The following is a 19,653-nucleotide window of genomic DNA, read 5'->3' as shown; positions in this document are numbered from 1 at the left end:
TGTAAATAAATAGTCAAATTAAAAGACATAGAGAATCTCATTTGGAATACTTTCTCTGTCTGAGTAACGACCACAGTAACTCGACAATTTGTTTAATTTACTGTATGGAAATCCAGTCCTATCTGGTAAAGACTACATTACCCATTACAGCTCTTTTTCATGTAACTCGAACACATTATTTGAATAGTCTTTTTTACCAAGTAATTAACCAACTATGAATATTTCAACTGACCTAAGCTGAGCTACCAACTAACTGTCAACTAAAGATTACCAACCTCACTACCTGAGCTGCACCCATATTCACACAGGCCCCTATCCCAACCTCACTACCTGATCTGCACCAATATTCACACAGACTCCTATCCCAACCTCACTACCTGAGCTGCACCCATATTCACACAGGCCCCTTTCCCAACCTCACTATCTGAGTTGCACTCACATTCTGTACACTAGCCTTCTGTACCCTATCCTCAAAGCTGCTCCAAAACCCCTGCAGCATCACACACTCGTCCTCAACACCCCACCATTCCCTTACCTCTCCACACTTAACACTAACCCTCCACCACTCACTCGTCCCCAACACCCCACCATTCCCTTACCTCTCCACACTTAAAGCCACCTCTCAGGTGCACCTCATTAGGTTATCCCACACTCTACAAAAAAAAAATGGGCTTTTCCGTACACAAAGGGAAAACCTGCTCCCCATGAAACTGACTGGAGAGTTCCCTGTTACGGTATTATGATATTTAAAATGGGTTTCATGCCCATAGATTCATTTCATCTGGACATCTTTCAATGGCATAGTCTACTGTTGATTTTTTTTTCTTTCAACAGAAACCGAAAGGATGTTATTGGAGCAGAAAAACAGCAATGATGATCTCACCAAGGAGAACACAGAGCTAAAGAATGAGCTACAAGGTGAGATTTCTATACATCTGTGGTGGACTGTAGGTTCCCAGACCTTGTCTTCCTTCTGGTGCACAAAAGCACTGAAAAAGCAACAGGTCTGTCCATATCAGGTTTTGACCATGTAACAAAACATACTTATCAGTATGACTGTCTTTGTTTCTGTCGGAGTAGCGGTATATTGATACAGTACGTCAACAAATCATGACAAACTAAATGCCAGTTTTGGTGGTCATTATGAATTGCATTCTTAACAAGGGGTGAGGAAGTGTGTGGATGACTGCACTGTAAAAAAACTGCCATCGTTTTTACGGGAAAAAACTGGCAGCTGAGCTGCCAGAACAGTCCTGTAAAAAATACATCCACCTGTAAACCTCTTTACAGAGCAGCATGTAAATTTAACATTTTAAACCTGTATATTCAACATTGGATTTCAGCAATATTTACATCACTGTTATGTTATATTGGACAAGTCTGTTCAGTAAATGTAACATTTTAAACCTGTATATTCAACATTGAACTAGCTATATTTACATCACTGCTATGCTACACTGTAAAAAAAAAATCCTGTTGTTTTTACTGGAAAAAACTGGCAGCTGTGGTTGCCAGAACAAACCTGTAAAAAATACATCCAGAACCAGTAAATTTAACATTGGATTTATGCTGATTTTGCATGACCATTATGCTATAAAAACAATTATTTCAGTAAAATATATATCCAGTTGTTGTCTATTGTACATCAAATTCCATTCAATTTCACTGAGAAATACCAAGCAAACAACATTATTTAACTGCTTAAGTCTCATTATAACACTGTTATTCAACTGATTTTTCATATAGATTCCCCTTAAAAGTTATTTATAATATAATGTATTTTAATGTATTAATAACAGTTTGGACCAGGGTCGCACCAGTTGCGGTGCGGTCGCACTTGGGCCCGTGGTTCTCGGGGGCCCGTAGCCGGGGCCAATAGTAGTGATGGCAGCCTGACACTGAAGCGCCGGAACGTGCTTCATACCTTAAACTACACCAACCATAAAAACACTGCTTCGAAGGTTGCTTTGGTACGGAAAAATCACGTGACATATTACGTGCGAAACAGCAACTGCTTCTTTCTCCGAATGAACCATGCAGCTGAGTGGTTCACAGCGCCAGGCACGAAACAGTCAGTTGCCTCGTTTTGAGTCTGAATTGTAGCGCTTTCAAAGCATAAAAACTTCCGCGCACAACATTGCATTTGGTTCGTAGTAGCCTATCTCATTCTGTGACAGTCATTACGTTCGTATTGATTTATCATCATTATGAAAGCATCTAGGAAGAGAGGTCGTTCTGACATGTGGGAACACTTTATTCTGATCGCTCATGATAAGGTGCGCTGGCTGTTAAATATTTAGGCTATAGGAAAAGTAGACCATATCAACAGGCTGAGTCCAAAAAGTGTAGAACAAATAATGTTTTTAAATCAAAATCTTTGACTGTTCCCTATCCAACATGGTTACACAAGCACACCCAACTTGTGCCATATTTGTCCAGCACATCCTTTCCCCAAGCACTCTCTCTTCAATAACACAATATACAAAAAAGAATTAATCTTTATTTGTAAAAAAAAAATTATATCACAATCTTTGTATACGGGTGCATGCGTGTGTGTGTGAGTGTGTGTGTGTGTGTGTGGGGGGGGAGATTTGGTGCGTGCACACTAGATTGTCATTGTTTTAATGATTCGTGCCACTGTCTAGCTGGGCTAATTTAGTTGCAGCCTTGGCACATCACCAGGAGAGGTCACTGTTACTGAAGCTTCAAGTAATGAACCGATTTTTGAAACAATGTGCCTAATGGTTCAATGCTTCACCAAAGCTTCATTTGCCCATCACTAGGCTACGGCCCCCAAGAACCACGGGCCCAGGTGCAACCGCGCCTGCTGCACCCCCTATAGTTGAGGCCCTGGCCCAAACTGTTATAAATACATTATATTATAAAGAACTTTTAAGGGGAATCTACATGAAAAATCAGTTGAATGACAGTGTTATAATGAGACTAATGAAGCAGTTAAATAATGTTGTTTGCTTGGTATTTCTCAGTGAAATTGAATGGGATTTGATGTACAATAGACAACAACTGGATGTACATTTTACTGAAATAATTGTTTTTATAGCATAATGGTCATGCAAAATCAGCATAAATCCAATGTTAAATGTACTGGTTTACAATGTAATATTATACATTATAAAGTGTAAAAGGTACATATTGTTCTGTGAAGATGGTTATGGTTTGGCCGTATTTTTTACAGAATTATTCTGGCAACCACAGCTGCCAGTTTTTTTCCAGTAAAAACAACAGGATATTTTTTACAATGTAGCATAGCAGTGATGTAAATATAGCTAAAGTTCAATATTGAATATACAGGTTTAAAATGTTACATTTACATGCTGCTCTGTAAAGAGGTTTACAGGTGGATGTATTTTTTACAGGATTGTTCTGGCAACTCAGCTGCCAGTTTTCCCCGTAAAAACAACAGCATTTTTTTTACAGTGTATGTCATTTCTACAAAGAAATATGCATAATCTTACTTTAAAATTAACAGTTATATTTTGTTTAGTATTTCACCCCAAAAAATTGGGAAATAAGCAATACTCTATTGTATTTCTATTTACCGTTTTTTATGTCATGATTTTACGGCATTTCAGTGTTACTTTTATGCACATTTTTTACAGTGTGGGAGTACTTCGATGGAGCATGTTACCACTTCTCCACTGATAAGAAGAACTGGACTGAGAGTATAGATGCCTGTGTGACTATGGGAGGACACCTGGTCATCATAAACAGTCAACAAGAAATGGTATGACATTAATTCCTGAATATTTCATAGTCTACTATTTACAACCCGAATTCCGGAAAAGTTGGGACGTTTTTTAAATTTTAATAAAATGAAAACTAAAAGACTTTCAAATCACATGAGCCAATATTTTATTCACAATAGAACATAGATAACATAACAAATGTTTAAATGGAGAAATTTTACACTTTTATCCACTAAATGAGCTCATTTCAAATTTGATGCCTGCTACAGGTCTCAAAAAAGTTGGCACGGGGGCAACAAATGGCTGAAAAATCAAGAAATTTGGAAAAGATTCAGCTAGGAGAACATCTAGCAACTAATTAAGTTATTTGATATCAGGTCTGTAACATGATTAGCTATAAAGGGGATGTCTTAGAGAGGCAGAGCCTCTCAGAAGTAAAGATGGGCAGAGGCTCTCCAATCTGTGAAAGAGTGCGTAAAAAGATTGTGGAATACTTTAAAAACAATGTTCGTCAACGTCAAATTGCAAAGGCTTTGCAAATCTCATCCTCTACAGTGCATAACATCATCAAAAGATTCAGAGAAAACTGGAGAAATCACTATGCGTAAGGGACAAGGGCGAAGACCTTTATTGGATGCCCGTGGTCTTCGGGCCCTCAGACGACACTGCATCACTCATCGGCATGATTGTGTCAATGACATTACTAAATGGGCCCAGGAATACTTCCAGAAACCACTGTCGGTAAACACAATCTGCCGTGCCATCTGCAGATGCCAACTAAAGCTCTATTATGCAAAAAGGAAGCCATATGTGAACATGGTCCAGAAGCGCCGTCGTGTCCTGTGGGCCAAGGCTCATTTAAAATGGACTATTTCGAAGTGGAATAGTGTTCTATGGTCCGACGAGTCCAAATTTGACATTCTTGTTGGAAATCACGGGCACCGTGTCCTCCAGGCAAAAGAGGAGGGAGACCTTCCATCGTGTTATCAGCGTTCAGTTCAAAAGCCAGCATCTCTGATGGTATGGTGGTGCATAAGTGCATACGGTATGGGCAGCTTGCATGTTTTGGAAGGCACTATGAATGCTGAAAGGTATATAAAGGTTTTAGAGCAACATATGCTCCCCTCCAGACAATGTCTATTTCAGGGAAGGCCTTGTGTATTTCAGCAGGACAATGCAAAACCACATACTGCAGCTATTGCAACAGCATGGCTTCGTCGTAGAAGAGTCCGGGTGCTGAATTGGCCTGCCTGCAGTCCAGATCTTTCACCTATAGAGAACATTTGGCGCATCATTAAACTAAAAATACGTCAAAGACGACCACGAACACTTCAGCAGCTGGAAACCTATATAAGGCAAGAATGGGACCAAATTCCCACACCAAAACTCCAGACACTCATAACCTCGATGCCCAGACGTCTTCAAACTGTTTTGAAAAGAATAGGAGATGTTACACCATGGTAAACATGTCCCTATCCCAACTATTTTGAGACCTGTAGCAGGAATCAAATTTGAAATGAGCTTATTTTGTGCATAGAATTGTAAAATTTCTCTGTTTAAACATTTGTTATGTTATCTATGTTCTATTGTGAATTAAATATTGGCTCATGTGATTTGAAAGTCATTTAGTTTTAATTTTATTCAAATAAAAAAAACGTCCCAACTTTTCCGGAATTCGGGTTGTAACTCTAATGTACTAAACTCTAATCAGTAGTGGCTGGTGAACAAATGTTTTGTTCAGTAGCCCCCTGGTCTATACCTCCAACATACCTGAGAGCAGCAACTGTTTACTTGTTCACAAGTGTGCAGACTATTTGTGTGAATGCTAGGATGGCTATTGCATATATATACAGCATTATTTGCATCATGTGTTAAACACCAGGTTAATGATACGTGTCTCTGAGGGCCACTCAAGATCATTTCTTTACCTGATATAACATCAGCAACAGCATCCTGTTTTAAAATAGTACATTATTTACATACAATTTGTAGGAAATTATTCAGAAGTCATTCAACAATTTCTGCTCTTCCACTGACTGACATGGCTGAGTAAGCAGTTAGCAGAAATCTGTACCAGTAACCAGTCAGATCTCTATAAAAGCAAACGATGTGTTCATTACTTTCATCATTCAGTAATATCATTGAATATATCAGTTTACTTAAGTTGAGTTAACGGTTTAAGTATGAAGCAGACCTTTTTAACTATGCATCATTGGGAAATGGTCAGTGATATTTATGAGTGATGAATATTTTAGACCTTAATGGGAACTCATATTGATGTATGTATGTAAAGAATAATGAGGGAATATGGCTTATGAGTAGTAAAACTACTTTGTTCCTATTCAGATTCTATCTTCTTTGTAAACATATGACTTCTGTGCCACAATTCCTTCAATACCATTCATTTCCAACATAACCTTTTGCTTGTTTTGAGCCAAGGTTACGTAAAAACTAGGGCTGGGCAACGATACAATTTTTTAATCGTGATTAATCGCATGATATCCCTGATTAATCACTATTAATCACATTTGTATACGCAAAATTAAATAATTAATTCAAAAGTAGTGTATAGCGCACTTTTATTTTAAATGTTCTGCCATATGAACGAAAGTGCCGTAACATTTGTTGTGCAAACACTTTTAACATCAGCATTTTAATACAGTAGCAGTTCAATAAAATATTCAGTTTAAATCTCAACTTAAACAATGTTATCAAAGCAAATACAAAATGAAAGCTCATTGCCACTGCCAGGGCATTAATGTTATCCTGTTTGTTATGAAAAAGAAAAAAACTGGCAAAAAAATCCTGAGCCACAATCATATCATTAAAACAGGCAATTTCTGAGGTAACAGCAGAAACATTTTACTTTCATCAGGGAGCAGCATAACCAGGCTATGTTCAGTACCAAATGTCCCTGAGTGAGAAACCAGAAAACACTTTCATTGCAGTTTGTCAATTCCTAGAACTTGACACTGTTATTTTAAATGTACTGCCATATGAACTAAAGTGCCATAACATTTGTTGTGCAAACACTTAACGTCAGCATTTTTATATAGTAGCAGTTAAATAAAATAAATACTTTGTGTAATTCTCAACTTAAACAATGTTATCAAAACAAACACAAAACTAAAGCGTATTGCCACTGCCAAGGCATTAATGTTAGAATGTGGTGAAGCACCAAAAAGTTCACTGCTGGCAGTTACTCTGCTGTACGTAGTCTGCCGAAGCCTCCCTCCACTGTCTGTTTCGTTGAATGATTTGCAATTATCACATGTATGTATTTATGTCTTTGGCGATTTTAGCCTAACTATCAAGATTCTAAGTAACATGGAGACCAAACTTTGTTTGGTACTCCACGTAGATCATAAACCCTTGAATATACAAACGACTCAAGTAAATCGGTTGAGAAATGTAAACGCTATAGTGCTTTTTATCCAGCTCCACCGCAGCTCCACCGTTCACTTGCATTTGTTTACAGTCCAGCCTTTACCTTCCCAAGATGGCGGCGAGTTGGCACGTCGCAGCAATCATAATCATATATATATATATATATATATATATATATATATATATATGTCTATGGCAGCTGTCGGTAGGAAAACTGTATGATCAGGGAAAGTGTATTAAAACCGGATGTCGTCACTTTAAGCCGGTCTCTGGTTGGATAAAGCTTTTCAGCAGAAATGGACAAGGACCTTTGATTTATTCTGTAGGAACCATGCCGATGCCTGACTTTTAATATTGTGTGACGTTGTTGAAGTTCAAGTTCAACATTAATAGCGATTGAATTACCCTTGTGTCGTGTAATCGCTAGCGGTAAATAAACGTTAATAACTTGAATGACTGATTAAGGATATATGTTACACATCACAAACACATGTAATCGATGGGTTTTGGGGGAAATGAGGTAATTGGTTAGCTTAAATTGCAGTATCTTAGGCGAGCTAATTGACCTGGCTAGCTATAGCGGAATTAACAGTGCTAGCTTTGTGTTTGGTCATATAGCTTCGTAAAAGTTCAGTTAACAAGTCACTTGTGTGTTTAGTTGTATGACTTCGTAAAAGTTCGGTTAACAAGTCAATTGAGCATTAAGCCACCTGACTATAATGGGTCTATTCATATTAGCATGCTAACGTTAGACTTCTTAGCAGCGAGGCTAGCTAGCTACAATGTGTTCCAATGGATTGTTGGTCTAAGCGTTAGCTTCAGTTAAGACCTACGTGTACCACATGAACAACTAAACGAGTCAATGTAGACATATAAAAAGTTGTGTAGATAGCTTTATTCACATAAGCCGTATAACTTCACAAAAATAATAATAATTTAAAGAAAACCGATCGTTTGCATGCCAGGCGATCAACACAACTTCTCAACTCAAAAGTAAAGGTCCTTGTCCATTTCTGCTGAAAAGCTTTATCCAACCAGAGACCGGCTTAAAGTGACGACATCCGGTTTTAATACACTTTCCCTGATCATACAGTTTTCCTACCGACAGCAGCAATGCCCTTCTCCATGTTTGTTTATCTGCCCATTCTTTTCTTTTCCGGTTCCGCAGCAGTCAGCAGCAGACTTTTACAAAATAAAAGCCTGTGAACAACAGACTTTTACAATAATAAAAATTGTTAAGGCGCAATATAATAATTGTCGGCATTAATTCATTGATGCGTTAACGCAATAATAACGCATTAACGTGTCCAGCCCTAGTAAAAACATACTTTAACCGAAACTAAAATACAACATTATGATGCAAAAACTATAAAATATGTTAATTTAAATAGAAATAAAAAAGTAATATGATCTACAGTCCTGGAAATATATATATATATATATATATATATATATATATATCAGGTATGTAATAATATAAATATTTATCAATATTCTAAGCAACAACCTATTTGTGACTATCAGGTATTCAGCACATTTCCCTGTGTGGGATCAATAAAGGTCATCTTAGCTTTGGTTGACTAATACATTTTCTACATAAATATATTACAGCGGTTTTACCCAAATGCCCTCTCATGTGATACTAATAGGATATCCCACTCTACCTAAAAAAGAAAACTAAGATTCATCAGATGCCAAAAGATGAATTGATCAAAAAAAGAGTAAGAATGAATGAGTAAAAAAGAGTAGACACGCTTTAAAGACTAATTGAAATCAGCATGATGAAATGGTTATTGCAGTCGTCACTATTATGTTGCTGATGAAGATCATGAGAGTGATATTTCTTACATTAGGATTTCCTGAAGGACAAGACTGAACACTGGATTGGTTTAACTGATGCTCAGGAAGAGGGCACATGGCGCTGGGTGGACAACACACCCCTCACTGACCCAAAGTTGGTACAACCCAAACATATTTACCTTTTTTCTGCAATTATACAATTCAACAAAATACAATTGACATTTAACACAATTTCATTGAAAAACAAAGTAAAGAGCTGAAATCTGATACCTGGCATGGTTTAGTTTGACAGATTATGAGCACCGTTTATTATGTTTATGTGCTCTCTGGACTCTGCTCTTCCTCCAGGTTTTGGGCCCAAGGCCAGCCAAATAACCACAAGGGATATGATCCAGATGGACAACACTGTGCCATGATTAAGAGAGGAGAGTGGCATGACAGGTCCTGTGGTTACCCATATAAAATAATCTGTGAGACTAAAAGCTGTAGGGCCGGGGGTTAACTAATATTACCACAACATCAAATTAATTTTGGATTTTACATTAATTGCGTTTGATCTGAGTAAGTTCATATAAGCTCAGATTTATGCTGTGTTATTTTTAACCCTCCTATTATCTTTTGGGTCAATTTTAATGTCTCTAAATAAATGATTACATTATTTTTTTTACTTCATATTCAATGACTTTTCCTAATTTAATGGGGACAACTGGGTAAGCACAAAAAAACATGATGATATGTTTTCAATGTCCTGTACCCATGCTGTACGCATAGGTGTTCTTTGGGGTCAATTCCCTTTCTGCTAGCTTGCCAGTCATATTTGGGTTGAATGTCTTTCTATTCTGAGGCTTATGAGTGTTGGTTTAAATTAATGTCTTTCTATTCTGAGCCTTATGAGTGTTGGTTTAAATGAATGTAAATATATTCCCATGGTTGGTGCACAAACTGTTACTGACCTGTCTAAAAGGACCCAAGCTCTTACTGACCTGTCTATGAGGACCAAAGCTCTTACTGATCTGTCTATGAGGACCCAAGCTCTTCCTGGCCTTTCTATAAGGACCCAAGCTCTTACTGACCTGTCTATAAGGACCCAATCTCTTACTGACCTGTCTATACAGACTCAAGCTCTTACTGACCTGTCTTTAAGGACCCAAGCTCTTACTGACCTGTCTATAAGGACCCAAGCTGCCATCCTTGACTGCTTCAGCTTCTCCTGCTCTGGTATTGTCCAAGGCGTTGTCTTGGTAACACCTTTGTGAAAACCTCTCTGTCAGTCGTACAATTGTACATATGCCTGTACAAGAATGCATGTGAAAATGTGAATGAAGCTGGTTTAATTTTTTGTCCAAATTTAAGTTTACATTTTCAATGGTAATGTAAGTCATGTCTAAACGTGTAATTCACATTATGTGTATTAGCCTATAGGTGCCACTGCTATGTCTACAAACTGCTCTTCTTGGTACAGATTCATCAGTAGGGGGCGGTGTTGAGCTGAAACCACCATCTAATTCAGATCACAGTCAAATAATTCAGTCCCCCACATATACTTCACCAAAGGCAGTATTTAATCCATCCAACGAGCAGGAAAATATTAACACATTTCAAGTCTTCTTGTTTTTGTCCTTTTCATTTTTGAATGACAGTTAGAACCCATTATAAGGTTGGAGAATACAGGTGAAATATTTCTGGGATTTCAAGGATTATACTTGGAACTATACACAAATTCTATTTAGTATTAACCCTCCTATTATGTTAAAATTTTACCCACATCTATTATGCTTGGGGTCAATTTGACCCCAGCAATTTAAACCTCCAAAAAATTATTATAATTCTTTTTTTTTACCCAAGTTTTTGTGTCAGGTACTTTAGGTTTGTTTGTTGACTACCTAAATAGCCCTTAAAAATAAAACCATACCCCCACCCACCCCCTTTATACATCTAGAATACATGTTACGCGACTATGGAGAAATATGCAGATCCCCATAAAATCTCACTGATTGACCTAAAATTGGAAAAAAATATCCTTCTGGTGTTTTTATGGCTTCATATTATTTCTAAGTACATATTGTTGTTATCTATAACATTTGGAATAAAAAACTATTTCTTTTATCAAGAAAAGTAACAATGTGATGAAAAAAGTTGATATTTCTTATATATTTTATACAATTAAAACAGCCTGGGGTCAAATTGACCCCAAACAACACCTATGCGTAAAGTATGTGTACAGGACATTGAAAACATATCATCATGTTAATTTTGTCTTTACCCAGTTGTCCCCATTAAATTAGGAAAAGTCATTAAATATGAAGCAAAAAAAATTATGTCAAACATTTATTTAGAGACGTTAAACATTGAATGGGGTCAAATTGACCCCAAACATAATAGGAGGGTTAACAAATGATTTTTAAGAGGTTTGGTTGCATGGACAATGTGGTGTGTTTCTTGTAAATTATGAGTTCCTATGAATTATGGCCCCTGTTTCCTGAACTGATGAATCATTACAGTAAGTGTACCGATCGTGACAGTTGTACAACTGTCAGTTCCTAAGGAGGTTAAAAGGAACAGCAGGTCAACAGCCACAAAAATGTAAATAACCCAGTGTGTGTGTGTGTAGAGGAAATTTAAGAAAGAGTTATAGAGAGAGAAATATCGTATTTTGCTGACTATACACTGCACGTATATGAAACGCTGTTACGGCCAGCCTCGCTATTTGCAACATTGAAGGCAAAAGAGTCAAAGGGGCTCGTGTCTAGGGGGGGGTTATTTATTTAACAAAAAGACTAGTGCCACAGGTTCACAACAGGAGTCATCCTTCTTGGCGTTAGGAGCAGGACGTGAGATCACTCGGTAACAGAACTAAGTAAACAGAACTACGCCACCCGGAGGTTAAAGAGGACTGTAACAAACGCATTACAGCTGTTTATGTAATTTCATGAAACAAACCCTTGTATTGACCGCACACATGTATTAACCACACTTTATTCAATGGGCTTTGCTCGCTTCTACTGTAAGACGACAAGATTATACTTTCAGGGATAATTTCTATAGTTTCTGACTAGGAAATGCGTTTCAAAAGTGTTGAGTCTCGCAAATCACGATGATGAGTGATAATGTTGCTCTTTGAGCGTGAATCAGGCACAACGTGAGGTATCTATTTCATGCTTTGTCATTGATGACTGTTCCTGTTCTTCTTTCGAGAGCAGGAGGAGAGTTGACATTTTCAGAGTGGTTCCGCAAAAAATTGTGGAAAAAAAAAGCTTTTTTATGCTTTTCCCAATGCAGAGACCTGTTTCAAAGACTGCACTTTTTGGCACGTGTCACACGTGAAAATGTGACTCCTTACCTCACAGCGCACGCGTCGTCTTTTAAACCACACCACTTACGCCCTATTTGTCGAACATAAGCATAGAACATGTGCAGTTAAACGAGCGCCTGCCATTTTATAATGCCGTCAGTTAAACAGTAGACCGGGTTTCGGTGTTTCCTTCATTGCCAGGCAGTGTTTTGCACCCGGAAAAACGAACGGACGCGGAGGATACGCACCCTCATCGTGAAGACTGAGCACAAGAAAGGCTTTGCTCGCTTCTACTGTAAGACGACAAGACTATACTTTCAGGGATCATTTCTATAGTTTCTGACTAGGAAATGCGTTTCAAAAGTGTTGAGTCTCGCAAATCACGATGATGAGTGATAATGTTGCTCTTTGAGCGTGAATCAGGCACAACGTGAGGTATCTATCTCATGCTTTGTCATTGATGACTGTTCCTGTTCTTCTTTCGAGAGCAGGAGGAGAGTTGACATTTTCAGAGTGGTTCCGCAAACAATTGTGAAAAAAAAAAGCTTTTTTATGCTGTTCCCAATGCAGAGACCTGTTTCAAAGACTGCACTTTTTGGCACGTGTCACATGTGAAAATGTGACTCCTTACCTCACAGCGCACGCGTGGTCTTTTAAACCACACCACTTACGCCCTATTTGTCGAACATAAGCATAGAACATGTGCAGTTAAACGAGCGCCTGCCATTTTATAATGCCGTCAGTTAAACAGTAGACCGGGTTTCGGTGTTTCCTTCATTGCCAGGCAGTGTTTTGCACCCGGAAAAAGAACGGACGCGGTGGATACGCACCCTCATCGTGAAGACTGAGCACAAGAAAGGCTTTGCTCGCTTCTACTGTAAGACGACAAGACTATACTTTCAGGGAACATTTCTATAGTTTCTGACTAGGAAATGCGTTTCAAAAGTGTTGAGTCTCGCAAATCACGATGATGAGTGATAATGTTGCTCTTTGAGCGTGAATCAGGCACAACGTGAGGTATCTATCTCATGCTTTGCCATTGATGACTGTTCCTGTTCTTCTTTCGAGAGCAGGAGGAGAGTTGACATTTTCAGAGTGGTTCCGCAAACAATTGTGGAAAAAAAAAAGCTTTTTTCATGCTGTTCCCAATGCAGAGAGCTGTTTCAAAGACTGCACTTTTTGGCACGTGTCACACGTGAAAATGCGACTCCTTACCTCACAGCGCACGCGTCGTCTTTTAAACCACACCACTTACGCCCTGTTTGTCGAAAATAAGCATTGAACATGTGCAGTTAAACGAGCGCCCGCCATTTTATAATGCCGTCAGTTAAACAGTAGACCGGGTTTTGGTGTTTCCTTCCTTGCCAGGCAGTGTTTTGCACCCGGAAAAATGAACGGACGCGGTGGATACGCACCCTCATCGTGAAGACTGAGCACAAGAAAGGCTTTGCTCGCTTCTACTGTAAGACGACAAGACTATACTTTCAGGGATCATTTTTATAGTTTCTGACTAGGAAATGCGTTTCAAAAGTGTTGAGTCTCGCAAATCACGATGATGAGTGATAATGTTGCTCTTTTAGCGTGAATCAGGCACAACGTGAGGTATCTATCTCATGCTTTGTCATTGATGACTGTTCCTGTTCTTCTTTCGAGAGCAGGAGGAGAGTTGACATTTTCAGAGTGGTTCCGCAAACAATTGTGAAAAAAAAAAGCTTTTTTATGCTATTCCCAATGCAGAGACCTGTTTCAAAGACTGCACTTTTTGGCACGTGTCACATGTGAAAATGTGACTCCTTACCTCACAGCGCACGCGTCGTCTTTTAAACCACACCACTTACGCCCTATTTGTCGAACATAAGCATAGAACATGTGCAGTTAAACGAGCGCCTGCCATTTTATAATGCCGTCAGTTAAACAGTAGACCGGGTTTCGGTGTTTCCTTCATTGCCAGGCAGTGTTTTGCACCCGGAAAAACGAACGGACGCGGTGGATACGCACCCTCATCGTGAAGACTGAGCACAAGAAAGGCTTTGCTCGCTTCTACTGTAAGACGACAAGACTATACTTTCAGGGATCATTTCTATAGTTTCTGACTAGGAAATGCGTTTCAAAAGTGTTGAGTCTCGCAAATCACGATGATGAGTGATAATGTTGCTCTTTGAGCGTGAATCAGGCACAACGTGAGGTATCTATCTCATGCTTTGCCATTGATGACTGTTCCTGTTCTTCTTTCGAGAGCAGGAGGAGAGTTGACATTTTCAGAGTGGTTCCGCAAAAAATTGTGAAAAAAAAAAGCTTTTTTATGCTGTTCCCAATGCAGAGAGCTGTTTCAAAGACTGCACTTTTTGGCACGTGTCACACGTGAAAATGCGACTCCTACCTCGCAGCGAATGCGTCGTCTTTTAAACCACACCACTTACGCCCTATTTGTCGAAAATAAGCATTGAACATGTGCAGTTAAACGAGCGCCCGCCGTTTTATAGTGCCGTCAGTTAAACAGTAGACCGGGTTTCGGTGTTTCCTTCATTGCCAGGCAGTGTTTTGCACCCAGAAAAAATAACGGACGCGGTGGATACGCACCCTCATCGTGAAGACTGAGCACAAGAAAGGCTTTGCTTGCTTCTACTGTAAGACGACAAGAATATACTTTCAGGGATCATTTCTATAGTTTCTGATTAGGAAATGCGTTTCAAAAGTGTTGAGTCTCGCAAATCACGATGATGAGTGATAATGTTGCTCTTTGAGCGTGAATCAGGCACAACGTGAGGTATCTATCTCATGCTTTGTCATTGATGACTGTTTCTGTTTTTTCTTTCGAGAGCAGGAGGAGAGTTGACATTTTCAGAGTGGTTCCGCAAACAATTGTGAAAAAAAAAGCTTTTTTATGCTATTCCCAATGCAGAGACCTGTTTCAAAGACTGCACTTTTTGGCACGTGTCACATGTGAAAATGTGACTCCTTACCTCACAGCGCACGCGTCGTCTTTTAAACCACACCACTTACGCCCTATTTGTCGAACATAAGCATAGAACATGTGCAGTTAAACGAGCGCCTGCCATTTTATAATGCCGTCAGTTAAACAGTAGACCGGGTTTCGGTGTTTCCTTCATTGCCAGGCAGTGTTTTGCACCCGGAAAAATGAACGGACGCGGTGGATACGCACCCTCATCGTGAAGACTGAGCACAAGAAAGGCTTTGCTCGCTTCTACTGTAAGACGACAAGACTATACTTTCAGGGATCATTTCTATAGTTTCTGACTAGGAAATGCGTTTCAAAAGTGTTGAGTCTCGCAAATCACGATGATGAGTGATAATTTTGCTCTTTGAGCGTGAATCAGGCACAACGTGAGGTATCTTTCTCATGCTTTGCCATTGATGACTGTTCCTGTTCTTCTTTCGAGAGCAGGAGGAGAGTTGACATTTTCAGAGTGGTTCCGCAAAAAATTGTGAAAAAAAAAAGCTTTTTTATGCTGTTCCCAATGCAGAGAGCTGTTTCAAAGACTGCACTTTTTGGCACGTGTCACACGTGAAAATGCGACTCCTACCTCGCAGCGAATGCGTCGTCTTTTAAACCACACCACTTACGCCCTATTTGTCGAACATAAGCATTGAACATGTGCAGTTAAACGAGCGCCCGCCGTTTTATAATGCCGTCAGTTAAACAGTAGACCGGGTTTCGGTGTTTCCTTCATTGCCAGGCAGTGTTTTGCACCCGGAAAAACGAACGGACGCGGTGGATACGCACCCTCATCGTGAAGACTGAGCACAAGAAAGGCTTTGCTCGCTTCTACTGTAAGACGACAAGACTATACTTTCAGGGATCATTTCTATAGTTTCTGACTAGGAAATGCGTTTCAAAAGTGTTGAGTCTCGCAAATCACGATGATGAGTGATAATGTTGCTCTTTGAGCGTGAATCAGGCACAACGTGAGGTATCTATTTCATGCTTTGTCATTGATGACTGTTCCTGTTCTTCTTTCGAGAGCAGGAGGAGAGTTGACATTTTCAGAGTGGTTCCGCAAAAAACAATTTTGAAAAAAAAAAGCTTTTTTATGCTGTTCCCAATGCAGAGACCTGTTTCAAAGATTGCACTTTTTGGCACGTGTCACACGTGAAAATACGACTCCTTACCTCGCAGCGCACGCGTCGTCTTTTACGACAGGTGCGCATCACAGCCGTGGGTTCTAAAACCACACCACTTACGCCCTATTTGCCGAACATAAGAATTCAACATGTGCAGTTAAAACGAGCGCCCGCCGTTTTATAATGCCGTCAGTTAAACAGTAGACCGGGTTTTGGTGTTTTGCACCCGGAAAAATGAACGGACGCGGTGGATACGCACCCTCATCGTAAAGACTGAGCACAAGAAAGGCTTTGCTCGCTTCTACTGTAAGACGACAAGACTATACTTTCAGGGATCATTTCTATAGTTTCTGACTAGGAAATGTGTTTCAAAAGTGTTGAGTCTCGCAAATCACGATGATGAGTGATAATGTTGCTCTTTGAGCGTGAATCGGGCACAACGTGAGGTATCTATTTCATGCTTTGCCATTGATGACTGTTCCTGTTCTTCTTTCGAGAGCAGGAGGAGAGTTGACATTTTCAGAGTGGTTCCGCAAACAATTGTGAAAAAAAAGCTTTTTTATGCTGTTCCCAATGCAGAGACCTGTTTCAAAAACTGCACTTTTTGGCACGTGTCACACGTGAAAATGCGACTCCTACCTCTCAGCGAATGCGTCGTCTTTTAAACCACACCACTTACGCCCTATTTGTCGAAAATAAGCATTGAACATGTGCAGTTAAACGAGCGCCCGCCTTTTTATAATGCTGTCAGTTAAACAGTAGACCGGGTTTCGGTGTTTCCTTCATTGCCAGGCAGTGTTTTGCACCCGGAAAAATAAACGGACGCGGTGGATACGCACCCTCATCGTGAAGACTGAGCACGAGAAAGGCTTTGCTCGCTTCTACTGCAAGAAGACAATACTATACTTTCAGGGATCATTTCTATAGTTTCTGACTAGGAAATGCATTTCAAAAGTGTTAACCCAGGTGGATGTTCACACCCATCTAATATAGTGGGGCACCAACGATGTCATTAAATTTGATTGATGATGTACATACACACAGACCTGTATAAATGCACTGGAACGCTTGCACAAGGGCTCTGTTTGGACAGGTGAGATGCATGACTCACTCTCTTCACCAGAGTGAGATTTAAACTTCTTACCATCAACATTGCAAACTGCATACTTACCACTGCACCACCAGGATCCTGCTCTCCCATGCATCTCCCGTATATTTGAGGGCAGGGGCGGCTTGTCCATAAGGGCGATTATTATGCACTGCCTAGGGGAAAAGAAAAAAAAAAAAAAAAAAAACCTCCTGATGTATAAACGCAATATCCTTGTAAGTCGCGTAAATGACATGTACATTTAAATGTAATAATTTGTTTTCTTGTCGGATTCTACCACTAGACCGTCTGATCTGCCTCTGTATGTCATTGTCGAATCAGGTAACAGTCGTTCAGTCAGCCTAAAGTCATGTTTCAAATGGCCCCGCCCTTTCTGGGGCGATTTGGGGCGAAATGAAAATCGCCCCAGACCTCTCCCAATGACTCCCATGTTAAATCAATTTTTTTTCACAAAACAGAGCTCTCAATGCATTCTCTATGGCTTTCGGGAGGGCTCGCTCCTCCTGGTCTTGTCATAAGTAGTGGACGTAAAAGCCTATACGAACGTCATACAGCTCGACAGAAGCATATTCTGTCAAGATGGCTGCCCTGTCCAGTGCAATAACTCGATTCGCTCTTTGACAGAAACTCCTTTTTAGTCGGCGTACAAATGAAGATAAATTGACAACAAAACAATTAGGACTTCGTAGACCAAATGTATCCATTCAACAGGTTTCTACAAAGGGAGGGAAATCCTACATCCAAGAATTGGAACGAAAGAAAATCGCGGTTCGTTAAGTGGCTAACGCGGTCTGTATTTCATATCACTTTATATAGGTTTCACAGTGTGTTTCACAGTTCGCTTCTTGCACTAACACTGAATATTTTTTTATTTTGCTTTTGTAAGCCAATACTTTCAAGATCAGTCAATAAATATTGTTGGTTTTGACTTATGTTACCCCTTCTTTATGATGTTACTGGTCCTGTTAAGCTATGTTACATCATACAACATTTGAGACACGTGGATAATGAAAAAGTGGGATAATTTAATGTGAAGCCACATCATGTTTGCTTATGAAGGCTCCTGGATGCAACTTTCTTCCATAGCTTTCCACCTGTAACTTGCTACTTTAGCTATATAGCAAGAGGGGACATATTACTGTTGTGTCCTGCCAATAGTGGACAAAAAGGTATTGCTGTATGAGTTAATCAGCTAACTTAATGTACCTACTGAATGGGTCGCCTTAATCATTATCAAAAAAATTGCCCCCCGCCACTGTTTGAGGGTAACATAGTGGGGCACCGAAGCCTAATATGTCAATCATGCCATGTACTTAAATGTGATTGATGATGGATGAATGAGGAATTAGGGGACTATTACCAGAAGTTTTCATTCTTGCTCATGGGTTGCCTTTGCCTGTGCCTGTGGGCCTCATTTATAAAACGTACGTACGCACAGATTTGATCTTAGAGTGTTCGTGCGATCAAATCCACGTCTAAGTACAGATTTATAAAAACCGTCTTAGACGTAGAAAAGGACGTATCTCTACATCTGGTTCTAGTTCATGTAAGTACATTTCCTTGTGGCAATACTGGAGTACTGCAGGAATTCGGAACTCTCCGAGCGCAGACACGCAGTTTCAACATCATCATCGTCACACTGACCACCACCGTCACCATTAGGGCTAATGGTAAAAGGCCAAATGAATGTTTCGCTCAATAAAACCAATTAAAAAATTTGAATAATTCATACATGAATGAAATTCACGTCTAATACGTATTCATTTTAGTTCCACACGTGTAAAACATTTCGCTTAATTTATAGCCTATAAAAAAGCCTGATAGTGACAGTTTTCAGTAGGAGATATGGCTGCATTGGCGTTGTTAGAGGATATTATCCCTCTATGTCCGAAATGTATTACATGTCCATACAGTGCCCAGCAACTGCGGAATGTGAAAGAGGATTTTCGGCGTAAAACAGGGTTCCCAATGGCTTCTCACCCCGATTACGCACACTCAGACAGCCTAGGAAGCCCACTTCAATACAGCACATGCCCGTGCGTGGTCGGTAGAGCGGGGAAGGTGGCGATGTTTGGATGCATTGGGAGGGACACTGCTATATGACCCCGAAAAGGTTTGCCAGATCATCCTAGCCTGTTGTGTGCTACACAACATCTGTCTAAGCCATGGCATAGAGCTAGGAGAAGACGAAATGCGCATGGACCAGGATGACCACCCTCCCATCCCAGCTGGCTGGAACACGCACATCACTGCGCTGAGAAGACGGGAGCTGATTC

General features: G+C 39.8%; 1 protein-coding gene, 9 non-coding genes and 1 pseudogene across 10 annotated transcripts; all 11 read left to right on the top strand.

Moving 5' to 3' along the window:
• Window positions 1-134: 134 nt before the first annotated feature.
• On the top strand, window positions 135-10,022 carry LOC122133768 (C-type lectin domain family 4 member F-like). Its single transcript, XM_042710566.1, has 4 exons — window positions 135-918; window positions 3,621-3,745; window positions 8,948-9,048; window positions 9,243-10,022. The coding sequence occupies exons 1-4, from the start codon at window positions 846-848 to the stop codon at window positions 9,394-9,396; spliced, it is 453 nt and encodes a 150-aa protein (XP_042566500.1). The 5' UTR covers window positions 135-845; the 3' UTR covers window positions 9,397-10,022.
• A 1,886-nt stretch (window positions 10,023-11,908) lies between these two features.
• On the top strand, window positions 11,909-12,121 carry LOC116224833. Its single transcript, XR_004165781.1, has one exon. It is a non-coding gene; the product is annotated as a small nucleolar RNA U3 (small nucleolar RNA).
• A 370-nt stretch (window positions 12,122-12,491) lies between these two features.
• On the top strand, window positions 12,492-12,704 carry LOC116224796. Its single transcript, XR_004165744.1, has one exon. It is a non-coding gene; the product is annotated as a small nucleolar RNA U3 (small nucleolar RNA).
• A 369-nt stretch (window positions 12,705-13,073) lies between these two features.
• Window positions 13,074-13,286, top strand: LOC116224809. The gene has a single exon (XR_004165757.1). It is a non-coding gene; the product is annotated as a small nucleolar RNA U3 (small nucleolar RNA).
• A 372-nt stretch (window positions 13,287-13,658) lies between these two features.
• On the top strand, window positions 13,659-13,871 carry LOC116224831. Its single transcript, XR_004165779.1, has one exon. It is a non-coding gene; the product is annotated as a small nucleolar RNA U3 (small nucleolar RNA).
• A 370-nt stretch (window positions 13,872-14,241) lies between these two features.
• LOC116224823 lies at window positions 14,242-14,454 on the top strand. Its single transcript, XR_004165771.1, has one exon. It is a non-coding gene; the product is annotated as a small nucleolar RNA U3 (small nucleolar RNA).
• Window positions 14,455-14,823: 369 nt separating this feature from the next.
• On the top strand, window positions 14,824-15,037 carry LOC116224827. The gene has a single exon (XR_004165775.1). It is a non-coding gene; the product is annotated as a small nucleolar RNA U3 (small nucleolar RNA).
• A 369-nt stretch (window positions 15,038-15,406) lies between these two features.
• On the top strand, window positions 15,407-15,619 carry LOC116224817. Its single transcript, XR_004165765.1, has one exon. It is a non-coding gene; the product is annotated as a small nucleolar RNA U3 (small nucleolar RNA).
• A 369-nt stretch (window positions 15,620-15,988) lies between these two features.
• Window positions 15,989-16,201, top strand: LOC116224805. The gene has a single exon (XR_004165753.1). It is a non-coding gene; the product is annotated as a small nucleolar RNA U3 (small nucleolar RNA).
• Window positions 16,202-16,585: 384 nt separating this feature from the next.
• Window positions 16,586-16,798, top strand: LOC116224795. The gene has a single exon (XR_004165743.1). It is a non-coding gene; the product is annotated as a small nucleolar RNA U3 (small nucleolar RNA).
• A 367-nt stretch (window positions 16,799-17,165) lies between these two features.
• On the top strand, window positions 17,166-17,266 carry LOC116224784 (annotated as a pseudogene).
• The last annotated feature ends 2,387 nt before the right edge of the window (window positions 17,267-19,653 follow it).

This window comes from Clupea harengus, chromosome 18 (genome assembly GCF_900700415.2).
Source record: "Clupea harengus chromosome 18, Ch_v2.0.2, whole genome shotgun sequence".
NCBI classification, from domain to species: Eukaryota; Metazoa; Chordata; class Actinopteri; order Clupeiformes; family Clupeidae; genus Clupea; species Clupea harengus.
The sequence above is the reverse complement of the archived record's forward strand: the minus strand, read 5'-3'. Positions and strand labels throughout refer to the sequence as shown.